The following is a 24,899-nucleotide window of genomic DNA, read 5'->3' on the forward strand; positions in this document are numbered from 1 at the left end:
TTTTAAATATATATATATATATATATATATATATATATATATATATATATATATATATTCTAATATCATTATTTTTTATTTGAATTATATATCTATTATGTTTACATGTAAATAAATTGTATATTCAGATATTGAAAAACAAACCATCTTAATCATTCAATGTTCAGATAATAGAGACCACATCTTAATCATTCCGACATATACTTAAATGTCTTAATCTTAATAAAAATAAATGAGGCCTAAAAAGTCCAAACCTTAGGGACAAGAAGAATATAAACATTACTCTTATCATACATTAAATACTATACAAAGCAATGGAAGGAGAAAAACAAAAACTTACTGAAAATAGTTAACATCTCAAATTTAACAATAGAGAACTTCCAATTCCCTATTCACCAATTATTATCTAAAAAAATACTATATCAATTTCTAAAAAACGGATAATTTCTTGAACTCTGGTGGAACCATAGCCATCCATGGCTTTCTCTTTGTTCACAACTACAACTACATCATCAAGCTTGTCTCCTCAATGCCAAGCTCGACTCAATACCAGTCGCAATAGAACCAACCCAAAGCGCGTGTCTACAAACACAAACAGAAGAAAGCAACAAAAACCCAATCCCCCTCAACTCAAATCCGGTGAGTTTAGACCACCACCACCAATTACCACCGCCACTGGTGACACTGCCACTACCTTCACGCGCTTACCCCCAAAAGATGACTTTTTTATTCCAAAACTTCAAGATTCAACTGAAATTACTCTCTTTGAGTCAACTAAACCAACCCCATCTAAGAATCTTGAAAAACAATTGGATTTGTTGGATGATGACAATGTGGAGAATTTAAGGTTTGATTATGGAAAGTTCGAGTTGTACGAGGTTAATGATGATTCTGAGGATGAAAATGATGAAGACGATGGTGCAATGGAAGGTACTAAAAGTAGGGTATTTGAGGGTAGTGGGAAGTTTGAGTTGTACGAGGTTGACGATGATTTTGATGAAAATGATGATGAGGGGGACAGTGAAATGGAAGGTTCTAAAAGTGGGGTTTTTGAGGGTAGTGGAAAATTCAAGTTGTACGAGGTTAACGATGATTTTGAGGATGATGATGATGTGGGGGGCAGTGAAATGGAAGGTTCTAGAATTGGGGTTTTTGAGGGTGGTGATGTGTTTGAAGGGGAAGGTAGTGATATAAAGGAGAAGGAGAAAGGGGTTCCAGCAGTAATGAGGTGTTTCGATAGGGCGAAAATATATGTAAAAGCAGGTGATGGAGGGAATGGGGTGGTGGCATTTAGAAGGGAGAAGTTTGTTCCATTAGGTGGACCATCAGGTGGTGATGGAGGGAGGGGAGGGAATGTGTATTTGGAGGTAGACGGGTCGATGAATTCGTTGTTGCCTTTTAGGCAAAGCGTGCATATTAAAGCTGGAAGAGGAGGGCATGGTCATGGAAAGAAGCAATTCGGGGCAAAAGGCGAAGATGTAGTGGTAAAGGTTCCACCAGGTACTGTCGTTAGGGAGGCTCAGGAGGGTGGAATTCGAGGGAATGTACTTTTCGAGTTGTTGCATCCAGGACAGAGGGCATTGCTGTTGCCTGGTGGAAGAGGTGGGAGAGGGAATGCCTCTTTTAAGACAGGGATGAATAGGGTGCCCAAAATCGCCGAGAATGGAGAAGAAGGTCCGGAGATGTGAGTATCTCTAATGAATATCGTTTATGCTCTTTACACTTCGGAATTTTTCATTGTATCTTTTAGGTACATTCAGCAGCTAACTATATAGCAGTATGATATTAGATTGTCATGAGTTGGAAAAATGAACAAAACCTATCATTTGTGGGTCTATTAAGCTGTCATCCTTAATTTTGAATTCCAATTAAGCTAGGACTATATCCTAGTCAGATTTCTTTCATATTCCATCATTTATGTATCTTGCAAGTAACAGTCCTATTGATCAGGTGGTTAGAGTTGGAGCTTAAGTTGGTTGCTGATGTCGGTATAGTTGGAGCGCCAAATGCTGGGAAAAGTACATTTCTCAGTGTTATAAGTGCTGCTCAGCCAGCTATTGCTAATTATCCCTTTACCACTTTGCTCCCAAATTTGGGCGTAGTTTCATTTGATTATGATGCTACTGTGGTCGTCGCTGATCTGCCTGGTCTACTCGAAGGGGCACACCGAGGTTTTGGTTTAGGCCATGAGTTTCTTCGGCACTCAGAAAGATGTTCAGTCCTGGTACAAGCTTTTCTAAAGTGTTCTTTCTTTGCATAAATAATTCGAATGTGTTCCAATTCTGCATAACTGGAACTATTAGTGAGTTGTTGGATCAGATAAAGATTTTGGCATATTACCATATTCTTATATAGTGTGCATTTTGTAATTTGAATATGCTTGCTATGTTATAGCTAATTCGTGATGAAACTTAATGTGAGAGCTTTTAATCTAGAAATATTTATTTGGAAAGGTTAAATTGATTGCCAACTGTAAAGGGAAGCCCAGCACCAAGCATTCCTCGTTCACACAGGGTTGGGGGAAGGGCTGCACCCCAAAACTTGCAAACTGTATTTTGATTATTCTTTTCTTGTTTCAAGTTTGTAGTAGCTTTGTGGTTTTCTTATTGCAAAGGGAAAAAAACATAGGGCTTCATATTTAGCTACCCTTTCCTTTTCCGCAACATGGAATCACTGTACTATGTCCTTAGGCCCATTGACATGAGCGACAGACAAAATTGAAGAGGTGTTTTCTGGGTAAAGATGTCTTCCCTCCCCCAATTACTCCGTGCATCCGATACATTTCATAGTTTACTTAAAAATTCCAATTATTTCACTAGAGCCTTTCTTTACCCTTTTATTATTCTGATATTGAGCTAATATGTTTGACTAATTGATGGAACTTTTATTTGGAGAAAGGTGCATGTGGTTGATGGTTCATCTCCACAACCGGAATATGAATTTGAAGCTGTTCGTCTTGAACTGGAAATGTTTAGTCCTGAACTTGCTGAAAAGCCTTATTTAGTGGTTTACAACAAAATGGATCTCCCAGATGCATATGAGAACTGGAAGACATTCAGGGACAGTCTGAGATCTCGTGCAATTGAACCCTTTTGCATGAGTGCAGTGAAAAGTGAGGGTACACATGAAGTTATTTGTGCTGCTTATGAGCTTGTTCGTAGAAGAAAAGAAGCTGCTAAAGAAGAAGGTAAGCGTTTCTTATGTCTGTATTGTTACGATTTTACCCGTGGGCATGATTATGCTAAAATGCTTTTCATGTTCAGTTAATTTGTTTTGACAAGTGCAATTAAATTGCACAGGTGTCTGTTCTAGCTAAATAAATATTCCTATAAATTTTTTTCCTACTTTTGGGTTGTCCTAAAATGTTGTCCATTTCATAATTAGCACATTTTAAATACACAGAAGTTTCAAATGCCCCCACTTTACCTTTCTCCTTACTTTATCCTCTCTTCTACCTTTCCACAATGCAAAAGTAAAAAATGGCATCCATGTTTCTCAAGAAATAATGAACAATTCATGTATTCACTATTCTCTTACTACTTGAGCTTAATTAAAAAAGTGGAGTATCAAATTAGGATGGATGGTGAAGTGGGTTAAGAATCATGAGGTCTCAGGTTCAAATCCTAGTAGAGGCAAAAGCACTAGATGATTTCTATCCATTTGTCTATGTCTTGGTGGACAGAGTTACCCTATACCTATGCTGGTGGGAGGAAGCAGGTACCCTTGTGGAATTAGTCGAGATGTGTGCAAGCTGAACGGACAACGTGGTTATAAAGAACATAAAAAATTAGGAACGGATGAAGTAACATATATTAAATTTTGAATGAACACCTTTCTGTATCCTCGTAAAGGGAGTGACCAAGTTGTATGTCAGTCATCGAGAATTGCTCCATAGCAATTGGATTGCTTCGTTCTTTGTGAATGTGACATATGAAATGAGAGTTTTTCTGCCTCCTTCCCCCAGGGTAAACTCCTATAGAGTCTTTTTGGAGGAAATAAAACAAGTGTTTATCAAGAAATAAATAAAAAAATAATAAGAGGAAGAATTTGAGGGTTCCCGTGAGGTTTTTCTGTTCAGTATATTCAGCACTGAGTTTCATCTATTGTTGTTAACTGCATGTCAAAAATTTAAAAGGGGCGGAGGGGGAATAGTGCCCAGTTCTTTGATAGTATTGGTTTTAATTTCTTGTACAGTGAGAACAGACACAGTAAACTTGAACTATGTTGCTGACTTGGTGAAAAAGAAGCGAAATGCTCCCATAAACGAGTTTGAGATCACCCATGATAGTTCTTCCAAAACTTGGTATGTTCAAGGATCAGGCCTGCAACGTTTTGTCCAAATGACAAACTGGAGGTATGGATCTTGCCGTTCTCTGATTGTGTCTTCTTTTACCTTCTTGTTTATTGCCTTTTACCAAGCGCTTTTCCCCCCTATTTCATTTGGATTAGCATCTCTATGGAAATACGTTTTGGTTGTAGCATGCTGGCTCTGAAGTTAATTGCATTTTCTTGTATCATAGCTGAGACTAGTCAACATTTTCAGGTTGAGTTGAACTTTTTCTAGTGGTCTCACATATCATCCTAAATTTAGATGTACGGAGATTTTACATTGGTAGATGATATATAGTCCTGAAGCCCGGTCCCGTCCATTTCCTTGCTTCAAGGCTCCTGTTTTAAATCAAGTTTTATTAAGCTTATCAAAATTACATTGAGTTCCATTAAAAAGGAATCTTGTTCTCTGTGGCAGATATATGGATTCAGACAGAAGATTTCAACACGTTTTGGAGGCATGTGGTGTGAATAAATCTCTGCTCAAGCTTGGTGTGAAAGAGGGTGACACCGTCGTCGTTGGAGATGTATGCCTATGCTACTTTGCTTCCTTATTCCTAGCTCATCTTAGCCACTAGACTGCATAATTGCTTCTTTTACCGTAATTTGCATTGAACTTAATTGCTGATAGCTTCGTATTCTTTAACTTAGGTTCGTATATTCAAGGCTTACCAGTACTTCACATAGCTTTTTTAGCATGTCATGATAAAAAATCGTTGACATCCTCGGTGATATGTTGACTTAACTGAGTGAATAGGATTCTTGCTATGCTTTTTCTCATTTAGCAGCATATTTTCAGTTTTTGCTGATAATATATGTGCAAGTGTTGGGGATAATATGACTGAGTTTTGCGTCATTCTTTCACAGATGGAGTTGGAGTGGCATGATTATGATAATGCAGGCTCTATAAGTAGGAGGAAGTGGGCTGTAGAACCAAGTCGATAATTTCATGGTTGCTCTTTCAAATGTGCTGCTGATCAAAAAATCGTACAAAAGACTAAACATCCTTCATGTGGCATTTCCCAGAACTTAAACCAGAGCTGCTGACAATCTTCTTATATTATACATCTGCACCACGGTCAAGACATGTAAGTACTATAATTTTGTTCAAGACATTGCATAAAAAATCGTTTCCTTTGTGCTAATGTGAATTATAGGGATCGTCATAAGCTTATACTCGCTTTCTGAATAGGTTCATACTCTCAAGTTGTGAATAATCTAATCAAGACATTACATAAAGAAATTCTTCCCTTTGTGCTAATGTGAATTATAAATTTGGGATCGTCATAAACTTATATCCGCTTTCTGCGTAGCTTCACACTCTAGTTTTGAATAATATAATCATGCCTCCAATTTAGCGGAGCATTTTCGATCAAAACACCTTACCGATCTGCAAGAGGAGTGGGGCCAGAAGATATGGGACCACCTCGGAACATCTTCGTCTCATGCCGGAATAATGCAGCTTCTTCTTTCTGGTGCAATGATATGCATCATTATCCTCATTTGTTAATTTATGACAGTGACAGTGGAGTTATGTGATATTATATTTTTTGTCCATTTAGAAACATGATCATGGTCAGTGAGGTCATATAGCCGCCTTACCTATTTAGGACTGAGACATAATTGTAATATCTTAAAGTTTCAAATGACCATATATAAGCAAGTTGATTATAGTTGTAGTAATTGTTTTTGGTGAAGTTCCTCTTCTAATTTTTATTCTTCCAACATTACTAGAGGATTATGAATCTTATAACAATCTTCCATCATTATTCAACACATAAGTATGTGTTATATTCTTGCATAACTAGTTTTTTTTTAAAAAAAAAAATCTATTCTTGCATAACTAGTTTGTGATCCAAACAATACCTTAATGTCTCAGAAGTACTTTGCTCCCCCGCCCTCCAAAATCTTACCACTACCCCTGCCTTTTTTTTCCCTCTGCCCTGTTTCAGGCCTTTTCACAATGTTCCTTCAGTTTTATAATTTGATAGCTTTGGTTTATTAATTACTACAGACGTCTCCTTCGGAACCCAAGATAGTTGAAATGGGAAAATACAAGTTGGTTTTTGCAGTTTGATAGAGGGCCTAGTGCTGGTAAAGTAGTTAAAAAAAAAAAAAAAAGGAAGATTCCCTATAATCATAATTTTTTAAAAACAATTAATATATACCACATTGCAATGCACATGCGGGGATACATATATGAACTACTTTCGTAGGATAAGGCCCAAGGAAGACTAATAACTTACACTAGAAATGTGGAGAAATGAAACATATAAAGTATGTCAGGCTAAGTTTATTGGAGTTGAGACTAAATTTGAAACGAGGACTTGGATGAATCTATTATTATATCTACTGTGAGTCTGTGACCACCGCCATCACATATGATTTGCTTTTTTCTCGAATGATATATGCATGTGTAATTTTGAAGTTTATGAGTTTTTATAATAATCTCAATTTAACGTAAAATACTAATTGGATTCACAATCAACTACTTATAATTTTTTTTTTAAATTTTTTTAATACAAATACAAGGTAGGAACAAAAGTCATTGGGCTCCCTTGAAGCCACGCGTCAAGGACTAGATCCGCCGGTACACTAAAGTCCAACATATTCACGAGATGAATATTGTAGAGATACGAATGCTAAGATGGATATATTATCATAAAAAATTGCATGAGATTAAAAATAATCATATATTCGCGAGGAAGTGCAAATAGCATACTTTGAGCTTTATTTTTAGGGTAAAGGGTCAAAAATGCCCCTCTACTTTGGGAAAGGGCTAAAATTATCTTCCGAACTAATTTTGGGTCAAAAATACCTCTCCCGTTAATAAAGTTTTCAAATATACCCCTGTCTTAACGGAAATCTACAACATAACCCGATTTCATTTTTAAACCCGCTCCATTTAAAACCGATCCAACTAAATAAAAAACGCATATGAGTTGCTCGCTCCTGTGCCTAGTGACTCCAAATGTAAGACTCGGGAACAAGTTGGTCGCATATGGTTTTTTATGTAGTTGAGTCGGTTTTAAATGAAGCGGGTTTGAAAATCGGGTTATGTTGCGGATTTCAGTTAAGACAGGAGTATATTTGAAAACTTTAATGACAGGAGGGGTATTTTTGACCCAAAATTAATTTGAAAGATATTTTTAGCCCTTTTTTAAAGTAAAGGAGCATTTTTTACCCTTTTCCCTTATTCTTATATATAGTATCGATGAAGTGGAAAATCAAAGGTAAACTCATTGTGGAGAGGATCATGCGGATCCAAAGCTTTAGCTACGAGTTCACAGAAACTCAATAGTTTTACTAAGCCCCCGTTTGGCCATAAGAATTATTCACTTTATTGTGGATTTTTTTTTTATTTTTTTTCGGAATCAGCGTTTGGCCATGAGAATTCCGAATACAATTTGAAGTTGTATTCCGAAATACCAAAAACTCAAAAAACTTGTTTTTTAAAAAAAAACCACTTTTTCACTTTTTTCACTTTTTTACAATTACATTTTAAAAACTATGGCCAAACACAACTCCAACTCCAACTCCAAAATTCTAAAAAAAAGTGTTTTTTTTTTTTTTTGGTATCTATGGACTAACGGGGCCTAAATATTTATACCATTTGATTGTAAATGCATGCAATTAGTATTATAAATTAATTTGCAATTACTTTGGAAACCCATAACTTCAAATCCCGGATGGAAATGCTGCTCACGCTTCTATGTCACGGGCCTTTGTTTGCTAGAGCTTTATTTCTCAGTTCCGTCAAGGGTTATTGTCTACCACACTATTCTAAAGTTTTTTTTTTCAAGAAGATATATTTAACATTTATTAATTAGTCGAACTATAATTAATTTGCATTACTAATAAATAGTCTAAATTGTCACAAAGACATTAAACTAAAATAAGAGAGACAAGTAAGTGTATATATATATATATATATATATATATATATATTGCACTTATTTTCATATTTATTTTGCTTTATCATGATGATGACATGAATTGAGTTTAAATGAAAAAATATGATCTGTGCGAATTCAATATACATATAGATAACCTTAACTCATTTGTAGACAGTGGTTTATAATTTATGTAGTTCATAATTTGGGTTAAAAAATATGCCAATTCTATATAAGAATTGTATGTACATGTTAATTGACTTAATTCCCCCTACATAATCTAATATTCACGTGAAGCCCGGCGAGCATCAGAGAAAATGGACACTTTTTCATTCACAAATTTAAAAGTTATATCTGTATCTTTTGACTGCCAAACACACTTCTTCATTCACAAATTTAAAAGTTATATCTGTATCTTTTGACTGCCAAACTGAGTGTTGTTCATTTTCTTTTTACTATTTAAAGTAAGGGAAACCCTTAAGCCTTTTAGGTAAAAGATACTATTACAGCCTATTTCCACACGTACGTACTCATTCAACCTCGTATATAACTTTACTTGTTTTCCTGATGACCCAGAATCTGTTGATGACTTGGTCTTGACACATGCAAAAGAGTACGGGACCCACATGATGACATGGTAATAGTGTCCACGTGTCACTGTTCACTGTACTTCAGCTTACATAGAAAATGCTTGATTACAGGACAGGAAAGCGGGAAGGTCATGGTCGTATTTGGGGAAAAAGCAAACGGAGTTTGGTCACATAATCCGATTTTTGTTTCCTCGGATTGGACCCCCTTTCTATTCCTCATATCTTCCCTAGATCTTCGACTCCCGTTTGGCCATAGATTTTGAGCATATTTTGAAGATTTATTTTTAAATGTTTATTTTATCATAAAATTTTGATAGATTTTGAAAATAAATTTTAAATTGTGGTTCAAACCTGTTTTTGGGCTAAGATTTATGTTTTGATCTTTTCAAAACTTTTAAAAACTATTTACGACCATTGTTTTTTTTTTCTTGCACGGATGGATCTTTGTATTGTAATTTGAATTGTAGTAGTTAGTAAGTGTATTATTAGCAATTATTATTAAAATATCATGTTCTGTTTAATTTGGGATTAATAAGCATGTATGTTTTGTATGATTGGGTATTCTTGATAGTTTTTTAGAACTTATGGGTATAAGTAATGTTTCATGTTTTTTAAAACAAAAAAGTGAAATATGTTTGAAAAATTATGGCTAAACACATTTTCAAAACTTGAAAAACTCCATCCAAATTAAGTTTTTCAAAATATTTTTGGGAATCTATGGCCAAACGCTAGCTCAATTTTTTCTTCCTTTTACCCTTTTAAATCTAACTTCATGCAATAGTTTTCATAACTTTATGAAGTCTTTTAGATAATATTACTAGTAATAGATCCTTCCTTACTAGTAAGAGTAGCACTTTGCTGGTAGCTTATTGCCTTTCGATTTCTGTCACTCTCTGTTGTCTCTTGTGCCTTGATTATCGTTGTAGTTTGCCACTACTAAAAAACTGCAAAAAATCGATGGACAAAAAACCGACGCAGTGACGGAAAACCGACTCACTGCGTCGGTTTTTTGCATTTCTATTTTTTTTTAAATTATTTTAATTAAAAAATCGACGGACGACGTTGGTTTTTTTGGCAGAATTTTGAAAATATATTTCCTCCAACGTCGGTTTTATTAAAAAAATAAATAATAATAATTAATATAAAACCGACGGACGACTTCGGTTTTATTTTTAAAAATATTTTAAATAATTTGCAATTCATTTTGTTTTTTAAAAAAATAATAAACATCTTTTTTTTAAGAAACCGACGGACAGGATCGGTTTTTTTTTTTTTGGGTCAAAATCTGGTCAACAGGCTGAAAAAACCGACGGACAGGGTCGGTTTTGTCCGTCGATTTTTTTTAACAAAATGGGCAGACCGGTTTTATTCCCATTTCTTCTCTTCTTCCCAAATAAAACTCCTCATTCCCCTAAAACCCTACCCCCCTCCCCACAGCCCCGCCACCTGCGCAGCCCGCCCCCACCTACCCCAGACTCGTTTTTAACTTAATAAATTGAGGTTAGTTTCTTTTAAATTAGGGCTTTTAAAATTCTTTCAATTTTAATTTTATTTGTAGATTTTAGGCCTAATGTTAGTCTATTTAGCTTTGTTAAACATCATTTGCAATGTTATTAATGTTGAATTTGTGAAAAAAATGTTAACTTTATTTGACTAGTTTACTTGTCATTTTTTTTTGTGCTTGAGATTGTGCTATATTTCATGTTCTTTGTCAATATATTTGTGTTAGCTTAGTTATCATTCTTTGTAATATTATTGATGTTGAATATGCGAAAAAATGTATACTTTAATTATTTGACTAGTTTGTTGTTTTTTTTTTTTTTTTTTTTTTTTGTTGGATTGTGCTTTTTGTTAGAATCCATAAGTTATTAGAATTGTTATTGATCATTCCAAATTAGAATTGGTTGAGATTGTGTTTTTCAAAGTTAGAATTGTTAAGTTATAGTATTTCTATAACCTCAATACCAAAATGTAGACTTTATTTCTCTGGATTTACTTTTCAATTTTTAGAATTGGTTGGGATTGTGCTTTTCAAAGTTAGAATTATTAAGTTATGTTAGAATTATTAAGTTATAATATTTTTATAACCTCAAAACTAAAATGTAGACTTTATTTGACTGGATTTACTTTTCAATTTTTAGAATTAAAGTTAGAATCCATAAGTTATTAAAGTTAGAATTGTTATTGAAAATTCAAAGTTAGAATTGGTTGGGACTGTGCTTTTCAAAGTTATATTAAAGTTAGAATCCATAAGTTATTAAAGTTAGAATTGTTATTGAGAATTCAAAGTTAGAATTGGTAGGTATTGTGCTTTCTTAAATTATTGATATTCAATTTGTGAAAATATGTAAACTTTATTTGTCTAGTTTACTTTATATATATATGTATATATTTTCCTGTGATTGTGCTATTTTTTATGTTCACTGTCAATGTATTTGTGTTAAAGTTAGAATCCATAAATTATTGGAGTTAGAATTGTTATTGAGAATTCAAAGCTAGAAGTGGTTGGGATTGTGTTTTCTTAAGTTATATTTTAAGTTAGAATTCTTAAGTTATAATATATTTCTATAACCTCAATAATTTGTGGGTATATTTTTGTAGATGGATCGTATGTGGATGTATAATATGAATAATAGTAATCGTGTGGGTGTACATGATGAATTTGTTGAAGGTGTTGATGGGTTTATCACACCTGCAATGTCACTTCACCCTTTTCAAAATGAAGAGGTAATTAGGTGTCCTTGTTCTCATTGCCGGTGTATAAAGTATTTGAAACTGGAAGCGGTTAGGGTTCATTTATATAGTCATGGGTTTAAGCAAAAATATTATGTTTGGACTGATCATGGAGAGACTGATGGGGTCAATGGTATATTTTATAATATGGTTGTCGGTGAAAGTACTGTGTCGCGGGAATATAGTCATGTCCAATATGATAGAGTTAATGATATGGTTAATGATGCTTTTGGCGTACAGTCTGAGTTTGAACCTGAACAAAATTTTGAGGAACCTCCTAATGAAGAAGCAATGCGCTTCTATCAAGAATTAGAAGAGGCTAATCGTCTACTTTGGGTAGGGAGTCAGCATTCTAAGTTGTCTGTTGCAGTTAGAATGATTAACATCAAATCAGTTTGGACTGTTGCTGAAGTTGCTATGGAATCAATGATTAAGCTTGTAGGGGAACTAGTTAGTCCGAAATTCGACATACCTAAGAGTTACTATGAAGCAAAGAGATTGGTTTCCAAATTAGGATTGTCGTATGATAGAATCCATTGTTGTCCAAACGGTTGTATGTTGTTCTATAAGCAAGATGCTGATTTAAATGAATGTAAAATATGTGGACATGCGCGTTATAAGCAGACACCTAGTGGGAAGATTGTTCCAATTAAGACGATGCATTATTTACCTATTATACATAGGTTAAAGAGGTTGTTTGCATCGTCGAGTTCTGCTCCTCACATGAGATGGCACAGCGAAAATAGAAGGCCACCTGGTGTTATGTGTCATCCATCGGATGGAGAAGCGTGAAAATATTTTGATAGAACTTATCCTGATTTTGCTAGTGAACCAAAAAACATTCGTTTGGGTTTGTGTGCGGATGGTTTCACACCATACTCTGTTTCAGTTGCACCCTATTCTTGTTGGCCTGTATTTCTTACTCCATATAATCTATTGCCTGAGATGTGTATGACAAGTCCCTATATATTCCTAAATTGTGTTATCCCTGGTCCTCGTAATCCAAAAATTTTGATTAATGTCTATCTACAACCTTTGATTGATGAGTTAAAACAATTGTGGTATGAAGGTGTAGTGACATATGATATATCAACTAAGAGCAATTTCAATATGCGTGCTTCTTTGATGTGGACTATTAACGATTTTCCTGCATATGGGATGTTGTCTGGTTGGATGACTGCTGGAAAGCTTGCTTGTCCTCATTGCATGGAAAATAGTAAAGTTTTCACTTTAAAATATGGCCACAAAAATTCATGATTTGATTGTCATCGTCAGTTCTTGCCTATGGATCACCAATTTATGAAAATGAAACAAGCATTTAGAAAGAATAAAACTGAAAATGATCCCCCACCTCGAACATTGTCAGGAGAAGAAATTTGGGGGAGGGTTTATCACTTGCCTAAGGTCACAGAAGTTGCCCCTTATAGACTACCTGGTTATGGTGTTGAACATAATTGGACTAAACTGAGCATATTCTGGGAGTTACCGTATTGGAAGGATAATCTTCTACGACATAATCTTGATGTGATGCATATTGAAAAAAATTACTTTGATAATTTGTTCAACACTGTTATGGATGTTAAAGGCAAGACAAAAGATAATCCAAAAGCTAGATTGGACCTAAAGGAATATTGTAGGCGCCCTGAATTGAACTTGCAAGAGTTAGCGAATAATAAAGTGTTCAAGCCCAAGGCTAGTTTTTCATTCACTTTGGAGGAGAAACGAGAGATTTGTCAATGGGTTAAGAATTTGCGGATGCCAGAGGGGCATGCGTCTAATTTTGACAAGCGTGCTGATATGAATGACGGAAAATTGATTGGTATGAAAAGTCATGATTGCTATGTTTTCATGGAAACTTCGATTCCTATTGCATTTAGCCGCCTACCGGAAAGAATATGGAAACCAATCATAGAGATAAGTTTGTTCTTCAAGGATTTATGTTCTAACACTTTGACGGTAGAAAACCTTCAAAGAATGGAACAGAATATACCAATCATTACAACTAAGCTCGAGAAGATCTTTCCATGTGGGTTTTTTGATGTGATGGAACATCTTCCCATTCATCTTGTACAAGAGGCACGCCTTGGAGGCCCGGTTCAAACTAGGTGGATGTATCCTTTCGAGAGGTAAGGAACCAAACTTACTACCTCTTTCTTTAATGTATTTTGTTAACTAATTACTGTTCCTATTGATATTAAACATGTGCAGGACCATTGGCAAATGCAAAAAATTGGCTACGCAGAGATCTAAGATTGAAGGATCTATTTGTGAAGCGTATCTTGCAAAGGAAACAACGCATTTCTGTTCATATTATTTCAGAGAGCAAGTGTCGTGTATGAGAAATAGGCCCAACCGTAATGATGAGGGTGGGGTTGATCCTAACTACCCACCAATGTCCATCTTTAATCAACCAGGAGGCGGTTCTAAAAAGCCTCCAAAACGAACCCGGAGTAGTATGGAGAGGCAATCAGCTGTGACACATGTTTTGCTCAATTACCCTAAAATTCAAGTATATATTCGGTGAGTGTCGAATTATGTTATTGAATTAAATGGGTAACTGATAAGGGTGAAACTAATGAAAATCTTGCATATGTCGAGCAGTTACTTTGTAAAACTTGAGGGCGATGAAGCCATATATTCTAAGTTTTCCCATTGGCTGTACGATTTTGTAAGTGTGGAAATTCATTGCATAATTTCAATTAAATGTAGGCTACATACAAGTTATTGAATTTTAATTTTCCTCCTTATTATATCGGTTTATCATACAGGAGAACATTCCCAATTTGTGAAAGATATAGCTCTTGGACCAGGCAATGAAGTTAAGACAATGAAAAAGTACATTGTTAATGGCTACAAGTTTCAAACCGAAGAAGTTTCTCAATATAAGAAGACGAATAATAGTGGAGTGTGCATTAAAGGCGATGTTGATGGTAGTGGTGTAACTGTTGATTATTATGGTGTGCTGCGGGTGATCATACAACTTAAGTATCCAGGTTACCCTAAGAAGAAGATAACATTATTTCGGTGCAAGTGGTTTGATCCAAGCCAAAGAGGTACAAGGGCGAATCGTCAACATAACGTAATTGAAGTCAAACATACAAGACAATACAATCACTATGATCCCTCTATAATTGCACAAAATGCTAAGCAAGTGTATTATGCTCCATATCCTTCGCGTAGGGATAAGGCTGATTGGTGGGTGGTTATAAAGACTAAGCCTGTGGGGAGGATTGAGGTCGATAATGCATTAGATGTGGCGTATCAAAATGATGTACCAGTTGTTCATTAAACGGTTGACACAGAGTTAGAAAATAGTCTGGAACATCCTCAACACATATTAGAAGAAGTTGATGAAGATGATGTCACTATCATAGAAAATGTTGAGGAAGAATCGACCGATGGACCTGAAACAAGCGATGAGGAAGAATCATCTGATGAAAATTAAACAAGCGAGGATGAGTAGGAGGATAACTAGTTGCATTTTAGTTTATTCTATACTTGATAATAACACAATTTTATACTTGTTAAATTTTTATTCTAATGTTATTAACTTTCTGTATGTAGATGTCATCAGGTGGTAGTGATCAAGGTAGAGGTAGAGGTAGAGCTGGAGGTACTAGTAAGAGAAACGATAAGAGACCTATAGATCCTACAACTACTAGTAGTCAATCCATTCAGTCCGCTCCACATATGCAGTCTACTCCGCCTTTTTTTTTTATGTCTGGCTCTTTTATGCAGGCCCAGTCTGGTCAGTGGGTCTTTCAGCCGACACCACCTCAGCTGGCATCATTTACCATCCTACTTTTATATCTACACCTATGTATTGCCCACCACGTGGCAGATCTCCTAGCACATCGGCCACTTTGTCTCCTTCTACTTCTCCAAGTGGTACACCTCCCAGTGTATCTAATTTGCGCCTTAGAGATAGCAGCTCTGAGCCTGAGTCACTACCATCCAGCCAGTCTCAGACCCATCTTCGTCCTCCTGCACCTGCACCTGCACAGGCACCGATATATCATGGTTTACACCCGGGAGATAGAGATGCGATCGGTCAAATTTTCATCGTGCCTGAGGGAGCTGGGTAAGATTTTCTTTTATTAAGTTTTTGTTCATCTTAATCTTATATGCGTTAAATCTTTTAACTGCAGGTTCTATCCAAATCACGAAACTACAAAAGCCTGGCTGGATATTGTTCGGAGGCTTTATGGCGATCAGTTTTATACTTCATGGGGTGAAATCCCATATGATACTCGACAGGCTATGTTTAGAGAGTTTAACGTATGCAACTTATTATACATTTCATAAATTGAATTTACTTTTATATAAATCATCTAACATTAGCTATTAGATTTGCAGATGTATTGTACATGGGATCCAATGGACAATGATAGGGTTGCTGCAAACTTTGAGAGGAAGGGGAGTGCAAGGTTGTTTGATTGATTTTCGAGGGCTGGAAGGTATATGAGATGCCCCAATGGCTAAACGCTGAACAGTGGGAGAAACTTAAGGCATATTGGCGAACTCCTGAGTTTATCACCAAGTCTGAGCAGGCAAAGGTTGTCTGTGCATCCCAGAAAGGTGGCTCTTTGCACACTGCGGGTGCGAGAAGTCAGGGGCACGTGGCTAGGACAATGGTAAGTAATTTTATACTTTTAAAGTACCTACGATCAATATATCATTATTGAGTTATTAATTTTATCTTTAACTTCTTTTTTTTTTTTTTTTTTTTTTGCAGAAAAAAGCTACGGGACAGATGCCTACTCAGGATTAGGGCTGGGCATAAATACCGAAAACCAAAAAACCGAACCGAACAGAACCGAAACTTTAACAAATCGAACCGAACTAGTTTGGTTCGGTGTTTGGTGTCCACCGTAAAAAAACCAAAACCGAAATAGCCGAACCGAAGTTTGATAAAACCGAACCGAAAAATCGAATGCGCACCGAAATTTAATACATTACCCAAAAAAAAATTAAAATAGTCCAGACCCATTAAGTTTAAAGCAAAAAAAACCCAATTGTAATAAGTCCTCTTTTGCATTTGTATCCCTAATTTTCCACTTCAATTGAGAAAATCAAATATCCTTAACAAAGAAAGGTAACTAGGATGTGTCTTTAGGATTAATGTATGTCCTTTATGTGTTTTCTTAATTATTCTTACGGTATGTATATAACACCTAGTAATCCTATATCATGATTATAGTTTTCTGTTCTTGTGTATCCTGTTTTTATTTGATTTTGATTTCAATTTATCAGTTTTATGTTTTATTGCTTTTGAGAATATGGATTAGTGTCAATGGAATCGCTTCTAATATTATATCAAAAAAACTGAATTGAAAAAATCGAAACCGAACCGAACCGGACTTTAAAAAACCGAAACCGAAAGAACCGAACCGAACCGAACTAGTTCGGTGTTCGGTGTCCACCTTCAAAAAACCAAACCCGAAATAGCCAAACCGAAGTTTGATAAAACCGAACCGAAAAACCGAACGCCCACCCCTACTCAGGATCAGCTATTCCTAAAGACCCACACAAAAAAAAAAAAAAAAAAAAAAAAAAAAAGCAGGAGTCGGATCCGACCGTATGGGTTGAGGGCAGGGCTCGTAATTCCTCTGTAAGTGATAAGTTTATTAAATTTATATATAAGTTTAATTATGATATATTCGTTATATACTAAGTTTCATTTTTTAATATACAGACGCAATTTATGGATGATGTGAACCAGTACAACCAAACTCAGCCTGAGCAGTCGAGCCGTCCTCCACCGGAATTAGAGATAGTTTTTTGGTGTAGAGTAGTTGGGGGAGTACAAAAAGGTAGAGCGTATGGTCTAGGCCCAAGGAACAACTTAAGTCGCCCTCGATCAGGATTGCGAGGTAAAGGGTCTTCTCAACAAGCCGAGGGAGTTGATGGTGTTCAGGTCGCAGCTATGACACAACAAATTGCTGAACTTAATAGGAAATTAACTCCATGAAAGCGAGCCTTGAATCGCTCATGGCACAAGTTAAAAGCCACATTGCATGTGGACACAGTGCGTCGGTTTTTTATAAAATTTATATTGTTTTTTATATAAGATAAAAAATCAGAAATTAAAAAACCCGACTCAGTCCGTCGATTTTTTTAAATTATTGGATAAAACCCGAAGGACCACGTAACCGACGCAGTCCGTCGCAAAAAACCGACGTGGTCCGTCGGTTTCCAAAAAGCGAGGATATGTAAACCGACGGACCGTCAAGGGTCGGTTTCCCGCCGGTTTTCGTCATCGGTTTTTGCCAGTTTTTTAGTGGTGTGCTGTCTTAATTGTTTCTTTTTGAAATTATGCTATGTTATGTTTTTTATTGTATTTTGCGATGATTTCTTTACTTTGTTAATTCTTATCTAATCTTTTTTTAAATACCTTTTTTTCGCCGAGGGTCTACTGGAAACAACCTCCCTACCTCTCAAGATAGGGGTAAGGTCTGCGTACACTCTACCCTCTCATACCCCACTTTGTGAAAATATATTGGGTCTGTTATTGTTGTTGTTTTAGATAATATTACAAAGCATATTGTGTAGTTTACGCATATTTTTAAAAGAATGTTTGGATGTAGGGTGCGTATAGAAGAACATTATTAGCTGATGTCGGACGATATCATCTAAAATAGTTACTATTATAGGAATTGTAGTCCTATTAGAATAGGATTACTTTACAATTATGGTAATATATTTATAAGTATGGTAATATAAAAATTGTATTCCTATTAGAATAGGGTTGAACTTGTATATAAGGAGGTCATATTGTGAACGAACATGCAGAGAAAATTCTCCCAAAAATATTATTTTCTCTTTAGATTTTAGCATGATATCAGAGCCAATTCCAGACCCGATCCAATGCGGGACCCTGAAAAAGAAAGGGGCAAAATGCCCTCGGACCAATTGAACGGTCCCGGACCGAGGGGGGGGGGGGGGGGGTAAATGCCCCCGATTCATGAATGTGCACGCTCCAGACCGAATGTTCGGATCTAGGTGTGAGGAGGTGAAGAGAATATACTACATCGGTGACAGCGAGAATCCTGAGCTTATAAGGTTTGGGCAATCCTCCTACCATTGAGCTAGATTTTGGGGTAAAGCCCCAATGCCTAATGTGATAGTTACTTAAAGTAATTTTCAATACAACAAAACAACTTAAAAGACATGGAATTAATATCATCATAATTAATTGTACATACTCCTTAAATTGTCGAGGAAGATCAGTCCCTATATTACATTTGAGTCAGTTGACTTAAGATCTTTCAGCCAGTTTGTAATTTGATAAATAATGCTATTCGATTAAGATAACATCTACTGATAAAAAAGTTAATTAGGTCTGAAAAGAAGTTACAAATTTCAGTATAATTGGATTCAATTGTGAAAAATTTCCTCTCATTTACGACTGAAAGTGATTGTTAACCTAATTAGGTCTCTCAAAAAAGTAGTATTTTGAAATGAAAACAATGCGTGTAATTAAAGAGAGGTGATGTTATGTATTTCTTGCTTGATTTCTTGTATTAATAGTTATTGTTAATAACTTTATAGGCTACCAAGTAAATCAGGAAGTACGTAAATATATTAGAGCTTCTGCAGACATGGACTTGACAGTGAGCTACTTAGCAAACTTTCTAGGAATTCTACTTGCTTCCATTCCTTGAGACAAAACCAGCAAATACTTATGTCGAATTAATTCACAAAATCTTACCTAATTTAAATTTTTAAACTTCATGTCAAAGCCTTATTGTCTTTGAAATTCTAAAAATCTCTTCCATTACAACTCAACCTCTTATTTTGAGTATTTACGAAATTAATATTTTCAAATTCTAAAACCCATTACAACCAAAAACAACAACAACAACAACCCAGTGAAATCCCACACCGTGGAGTCTGGGGAGGGTAGAGTGTACGCAGACCTTACTCCTACCAAGATAGGACGGCTATTTTCGAAAGAACCTCGGCTCAATAACATCTTATTTTCAGTAATTACGAAATTAATATTTTGAAATTCTACACAAGTTATTTTTACCATGTAGAACTTGTGGGGATGGTCGAGTTGAGGCTTGAGAAGCTAGGATAAGTTTAGGACCATTCTTAACAAGCATAGAAGCTGGTTGGGATTACACAATTTCTTACTTTGAAATGGGTTAGGTGCTATTGCCATGATATTTATAAAATGTGAAGTGTAAGTTCTTGAAATAACACTTGGTAAAATTTTAAAATAACTCTCATTTGTTAATTGCTTTTACATGAATTTAGAAAGGATTTTCATTTGATTTTGTTTAAATGGTTGGTTATGAACACAATGATTTGATAAAATATATTCTTTGAGGCTCTTGGGCTATGAATCTATTATGGAAACATCAAATGTTTTGGGAGTTACTAGTGAAGACCACCGAGATTGGTTTCTTATTTTTCTTTTCATTACCATGGACTACACGTGCCAGTGTAGAGACACATGGCAAGACTAAGCCTACAAAGTCCCTCATTGAGAGGACAAATGATCATTATTTGAGGTAATGAGGTTAAGTCGACCCGTACAACACTATAAGAAGTTGCATGTTGCATGGACAAGTAGGATCAAACAGTTGTAACTAAGTTGTTGGTGTTATTCCCATTTATGTTAGCCAATCTTGAAAGGGTTGACTACAATTAGGGGTCGAAGGTACTAAGTTTATAGTCTCTTTGGTTATTCGTTTGTAACCTAAAACTGCTGAGTCCGTGAAGTTTTTAAGGTAAATCCTACGAGGCTAGGTTGTGATTTTTTTTACTTCCTTAAACAAAGAGTTTTCTATGGTAAGATTCCTTGTGTTATGATATTATGCAATTTACTCTTGTTTGTTGTCTACATAACCCGGTTCTTCAACACAGTAGGTGGTAGCTAAAATAACAAACAAACAAACACACACACACACACATATATATATATATATATATATATATATATGACCTATATATACAGTATAATTTTTTGAAAAAGTATGTTCAATTGATCATTCTTTGACATACGTAGCTCCACGCCTAAATGACTTGATTAATTTAGGTTAGCGCGAAATAGATCCATTGAAAGAGGTAAAGTGCTTCCCACACAAAGAGATTTATCTCTATTTAATATTTGAGGACAGAAATTTCATCACAGCATTAAGTTGTATATTGTACTAGTAATTGGAGCCATGTTCATGTAAAGCTCTTTGGACAGGAAGGTTGGTCAAAGAAACCAAAAAATCGTTTTCTTACAATGAGAATCCCGTCAAAGTCCAAGGTCTCATGTTCTCCAAATCCTTGGCTTAGAATGTGTCATAATCTTTATCCCCAAATTCCGGATGACCCTAATTTTATTTATTTTATATTATATTCCTAGACCAAAAGTGCGTGCAATTTTTTGGAGAATGTGCAAAATTCTAATCTGACCTCTACACATGTAAGTTTCCCTTGTCAGTATAGAAGCTTAATTAAAATTTCAAAGGGAGGCCCCCACTTCACCTCCTTATTATCATTTTTTTGTTTCAAGAATATCCGAAAACACAAACCCCTCAATTTAAGAAATTCCAACTTATGATCACTGTTTTATTATCTAATTAAATCCCAAGTGGTTCACATCTTTTCATATGTCCCTTGACCAACTGTTCATCCTTTTCAAATGCTAAACATGAATTCGTTGATTTTTTGAAGTATCTCTCCCTCCACGAAAAAAAAACAAAACTTGATGTTTATATAATTCCAAAGTTAAATAAGAAATAATATTCTATCTAGACACTATAAAAAGTAAGAATTTGATATTTATTTAGTGACATTTGAAATATATATTACAAAAAAGAACTCAGACATTTATAAAAATAAATGTTGTAAAAACAAAGAGATTTGTACAAAATGTCAAAATTATGATGGGATACCATAAGGGCGCAATTATCTCAAGAGCACATTTATCTAAATTTTTGTGGTTCAACAAGTATGAATCATTTCGTCATGTCAAAGTTTAAGAGATTCTAGTTATAGTGTAGTATTTTGGTAATGGGTGCGGCTACATCGAGTCTTCTCAGTTTGAACTTTATATATGTAATGTGTGTAGTAAATACTCACCTATTAATACAAAATAAAATAATAATGGATACAGTAGTATGCTACATTTGCTGATTGTGTGTAGTAAATACTCACCTATTAATACAAAATAAAATAATAATGGATACAGTAGTATGCTACATTTGCTGATTTAAGATCTCGAATCTGCATTTGAATAGTTTCACAAGCACAATTTTTTTTTTTAGAGTTTAACGTGCACTGCTAAAAAATAAAAATTAGCAACAAATAAATTTTATAGCTAACAGTAAATTCATTGCTAATTCTATTTAGCAACAAATTATAAGCTGCAAATTATTGTTTGTATATATTCAAGTTATGAATTAATTTAGGGGGGAAAGAAACATATAGCGGATGAGTCAACTAGTCAAGGGTCATAGATTTTGTCCATGTCACGCAAGAAAGATGACAGATGATTAGTATTTTAATCCAACCTCAATTATATAATGTCGTGTCTTTTTTAAATCATATCCCAATTCTCACATTTGTCCCACTCCTTAACTTATAATAGTAGTTCAATAATTTTATGAAATAAAGCCACTACAGAGACCGGAAGGGTGGTGGCAAAGCATTATATATTTTAGAAATCATAGTAACAAAAAGACATAAAAAGGGGTTGACCAAATTTTTTTGATTTTATGACTATGTAGGGTTTTTCTTTCTTTTTGTGTTGGGGGTGGGGGTTTATGTTGTTCCCAATGCCATTTAGGCATGTGAGTCAAGAAAAGTTAAAAGTGTCTTGTTAAAACTGCTTAGGCAATGGACTAATTAATTAGTGCCCCCCACTAATTATACTAATTTCTTTTTGCTTAATATGAGTAGTTTTGATACTTGTTGCTTTCCATGTGTTCCTAACGCCTTTTCTTTGCACTTTTGACTATAGCCTTTTATAACTCACTTTTGGACAAGACAGAGATCCATAAATTGCTTAGAGAATTTCTCTCTTTTTGAACGCACAAAAATTAATTTCCCACTTTTCCACCTCTATATTTGTTTTTCTCATTGATTAGATTTTTCTTCTGCGATTCTTCCGAAATTCAGTAACCTTGACCATGCTACTTTTTCTTAATTGATCTTTTACCACAAAGTTATAACTTACAACAATGAAGTTATAGTCTGAAATATCGATGCAATTCAACCCGTTGCAACTTATTACGGAGTACTACTTTATTTTTCATATAACTGTATTAGACTTACGATGAAGAGTTATTAGTTTTTTTGTGGTGAAAATTGTCCCCAGAGATAAAATGTAACGTGAAAAAATTTACTCAAATTAGGTGCTTGCACCAAATCGGTTTTTTTTTTTTACAACAGAAACCTTACTTTCTTAATGTATAATCGGTCTCAAAGAGTCAAAAAATGCAGCAGCACATCTTGTAACAGTTAGTAATAAATGAAATTACATATGTTTAAGCAAAATAATAATAATAATAATAAATTTGAGTTTAATTAAGTTGTATATGTTAGTGTAAAAAATATTTCTATACGATTAGGTCATCCACAAAATATTTACATGTAAGACTCATTAAAATGTGAGACTTGTAATCTTGAAAATAAGACAGGCTATCTGCTACAACACGTAAAGATGACATGATGCCGTAAATATTTCTTAAAGGCTTAGTTCATACCAGCCTCATAAACTTTCCAAGATATTCCATTTAGGTAATTGAATTAAGCGCTATTCCAATTGGACACCTCAACTTCTAATAAAGTGTTCCAGTTAGACACTTTCGAATCAAATTTTGATTTTGATTTTTTTTTTTTTTTTTTGCGCGGGTTTCATGTGTATTAGATAATTAAGTTAACCACATAAATATATCATCTCCTTTAATTTTGCGCGTCAACGACTCAAGTAGAAAATGCATGGCGGTTTTGGGCTTATTTAGGCGAATGCACATAATTAAAGGAGATTATATTTTATGTGTTTAACTTACCTACATAATAGACGAATGAAAACAAACACAAATTTTTTTCCAAAAGTTGAACCGGAAGTGTCTAATTGGAACACTTTATTAGGAGTCGAGATGAATTGAAATAGGGCTTAGTTTGAGTGTCTAAGTGGAATATCCGATAAGTTTAAGGGGCTACCTATTTTATTAAGTATTTGCTACAAACATATAAAGATGACATGATAGCATAAATATTTCTTACACCGACAATATATACATATAACTTAAATTTTTTACCACTTAACGATGATTACAAAGTGATTATTATCCCACTTTAGTCTGTGACTCTTAAGGTTAAATTATTTAATTTTATGTGAACACTAAATTAATGGAGGTAACTACTTTCCAATTAGCCGTTCTAATAAGCAATGAGATACCATTCTATCCTCAAAGTTTGCACAATTTGAAACAGTATCTTGTTGAAATAGGAGTTTTATTTTCAGCCTAAAGATGCATGTTACTCCTTGAATAAATTGTAATTGCATTAAAAATCTCTTTGATCATCTTTATATCACAATCATTGCATAGAAATGTAAACCCTGACAAAAATTTAGCATAAAACAAGATAAACTAACCAAATAAAATGATAAGTTGTTATATTCTATTTATTTGTTAAAATGTTGAGTTTCTATAACCATTTACCCATCAAGATTAAAGGGAAAAAGAAAAGAGTTTAAAAAGAAAAGAGTTTAACTTTAGTACATTAACAATATAATCTTTTTTATACTGATAATTTAAAAGGTAACTGTAGATAAGTAATTATATTTATAATTATTTTTAACCTAAAATTTTGGAATAATATTAAATTGCATTGATAATAGAAAATAGTTTACTGTATCCACAGGTTAGATTTAAAAATAAAATAAAAAAGACACTAATCCTGTTGAAACAATGATGATTAAGTTAGTGCGTGAAGCCTATAGAAATGACAAATTATAGAAAAGATAGAGTTAGCTTTGACTTGTGTGCTTTTTCTCGAAATCCCCTTTGCCTGTGTAACATGCATGGCATACTTATCTTTCTATTGTTGGTATCTTATGATCTTAAATCCCTTAATTAATTGGAGTTACAATACCTTTTAACTGCTCCTTTGAAAAAACATATGAGAAGACAAAAGTGTAGAAGAATTTATTTTGATATTTTTCTTGCATATAACGCGGACATACATGTGCTTGAGAGTATAATCCAAAGTGAATAAGTACAATAACTTTTATTTCCAAAATTCAAATGTTTGAGATTATCAAGGACTATGTGGACAAATTTTTCGTACGCGCTTTTAACCCTTCTTTTATACATTTTCTTTTCGGAGGAGGCTCCAAGTAATT

General features: G+C 34.5%; 2 protein-coding genes across 5 annotated transcripts; both read left to right on the plus strand.

Annotated features, from left to right (window-relative positions):
• The first annotated feature begins 356 nt into the window (after positions 1-356).
• On the plus strand, positions 357-6,026 carry LOC132626842 (GTP-binding protein OBGC, chloroplastic). Of its 4 annotated transcripts, none has more exons than XR_009577654.1 (7): positions 357-1,684; positions 1,951-2,224; positions 2,899-3,187; positions 4,195-4,354; positions 4,748-4,856; positions 5,197-5,417; positions 5,522-6,026. XR_009577654.1 is itself a non-coding variant. In XM_060341851.1 (6 exons), exons 1-6 carry the CDS (start codon positions 477-479, stop codon positions 5,272-5,274), a joined length of 2,118 nt encoding a protein of 705 aa, XP_060197834.1. In that variant the 5' UTR covers positions 357-476; the 3' UTR covers positions 5,275-6,026. The 4 variants fall into 4 exon arrangements, 1 of the variants encoding a protein (XP_060197834.1); XR_009577655.1 differs by having other exon boundaries at positions 5,643-6,026; XR_009577653.1 differs by having other exon boundaries at positions 5,688-6,026.
• A 5,297-nt stretch (positions 6,027-11,323) lies between these two features.
• On the plus strand, positions 11,324-16,935 carry LOC132621518 (uncharacterized). The gene is made up of 4 exons (XM_060335820.1): positions 11,324-13,671; positions 13,754-15,823; positions 15,902-16,179; positions 16,281-16,935. Exons 1-2 carry the CDS (start codon positions 12,830-12,832, stop codon positions 14,067-14,069), a joined length of 1,158 nt encoding a protein of 385 aa, XP_060191803.1. The 5' UTR covers positions 11,324-12,829; the 3' UTR covers positions 14,070-15,823; positions 15,902-16,179; positions 16,281-16,935.
• Positions 16,936-24,899: the final 7,964 nt, after the last annotated feature.

Source organism: Lycium barbarum, chromosome 2 (genome assembly GCF_019175385.1).
Source record: "Lycium barbarum isolate Lr01 chromosome 2, ASM1917538v2, whole genome shotgun sequence".
Taxonomy (NCBI): domain Eukaryota; kingdom Viridiplantae; phylum Streptophyta; class Magnoliopsida; order Solanales; family Solanaceae; genus Lycium; species Lycium barbarum.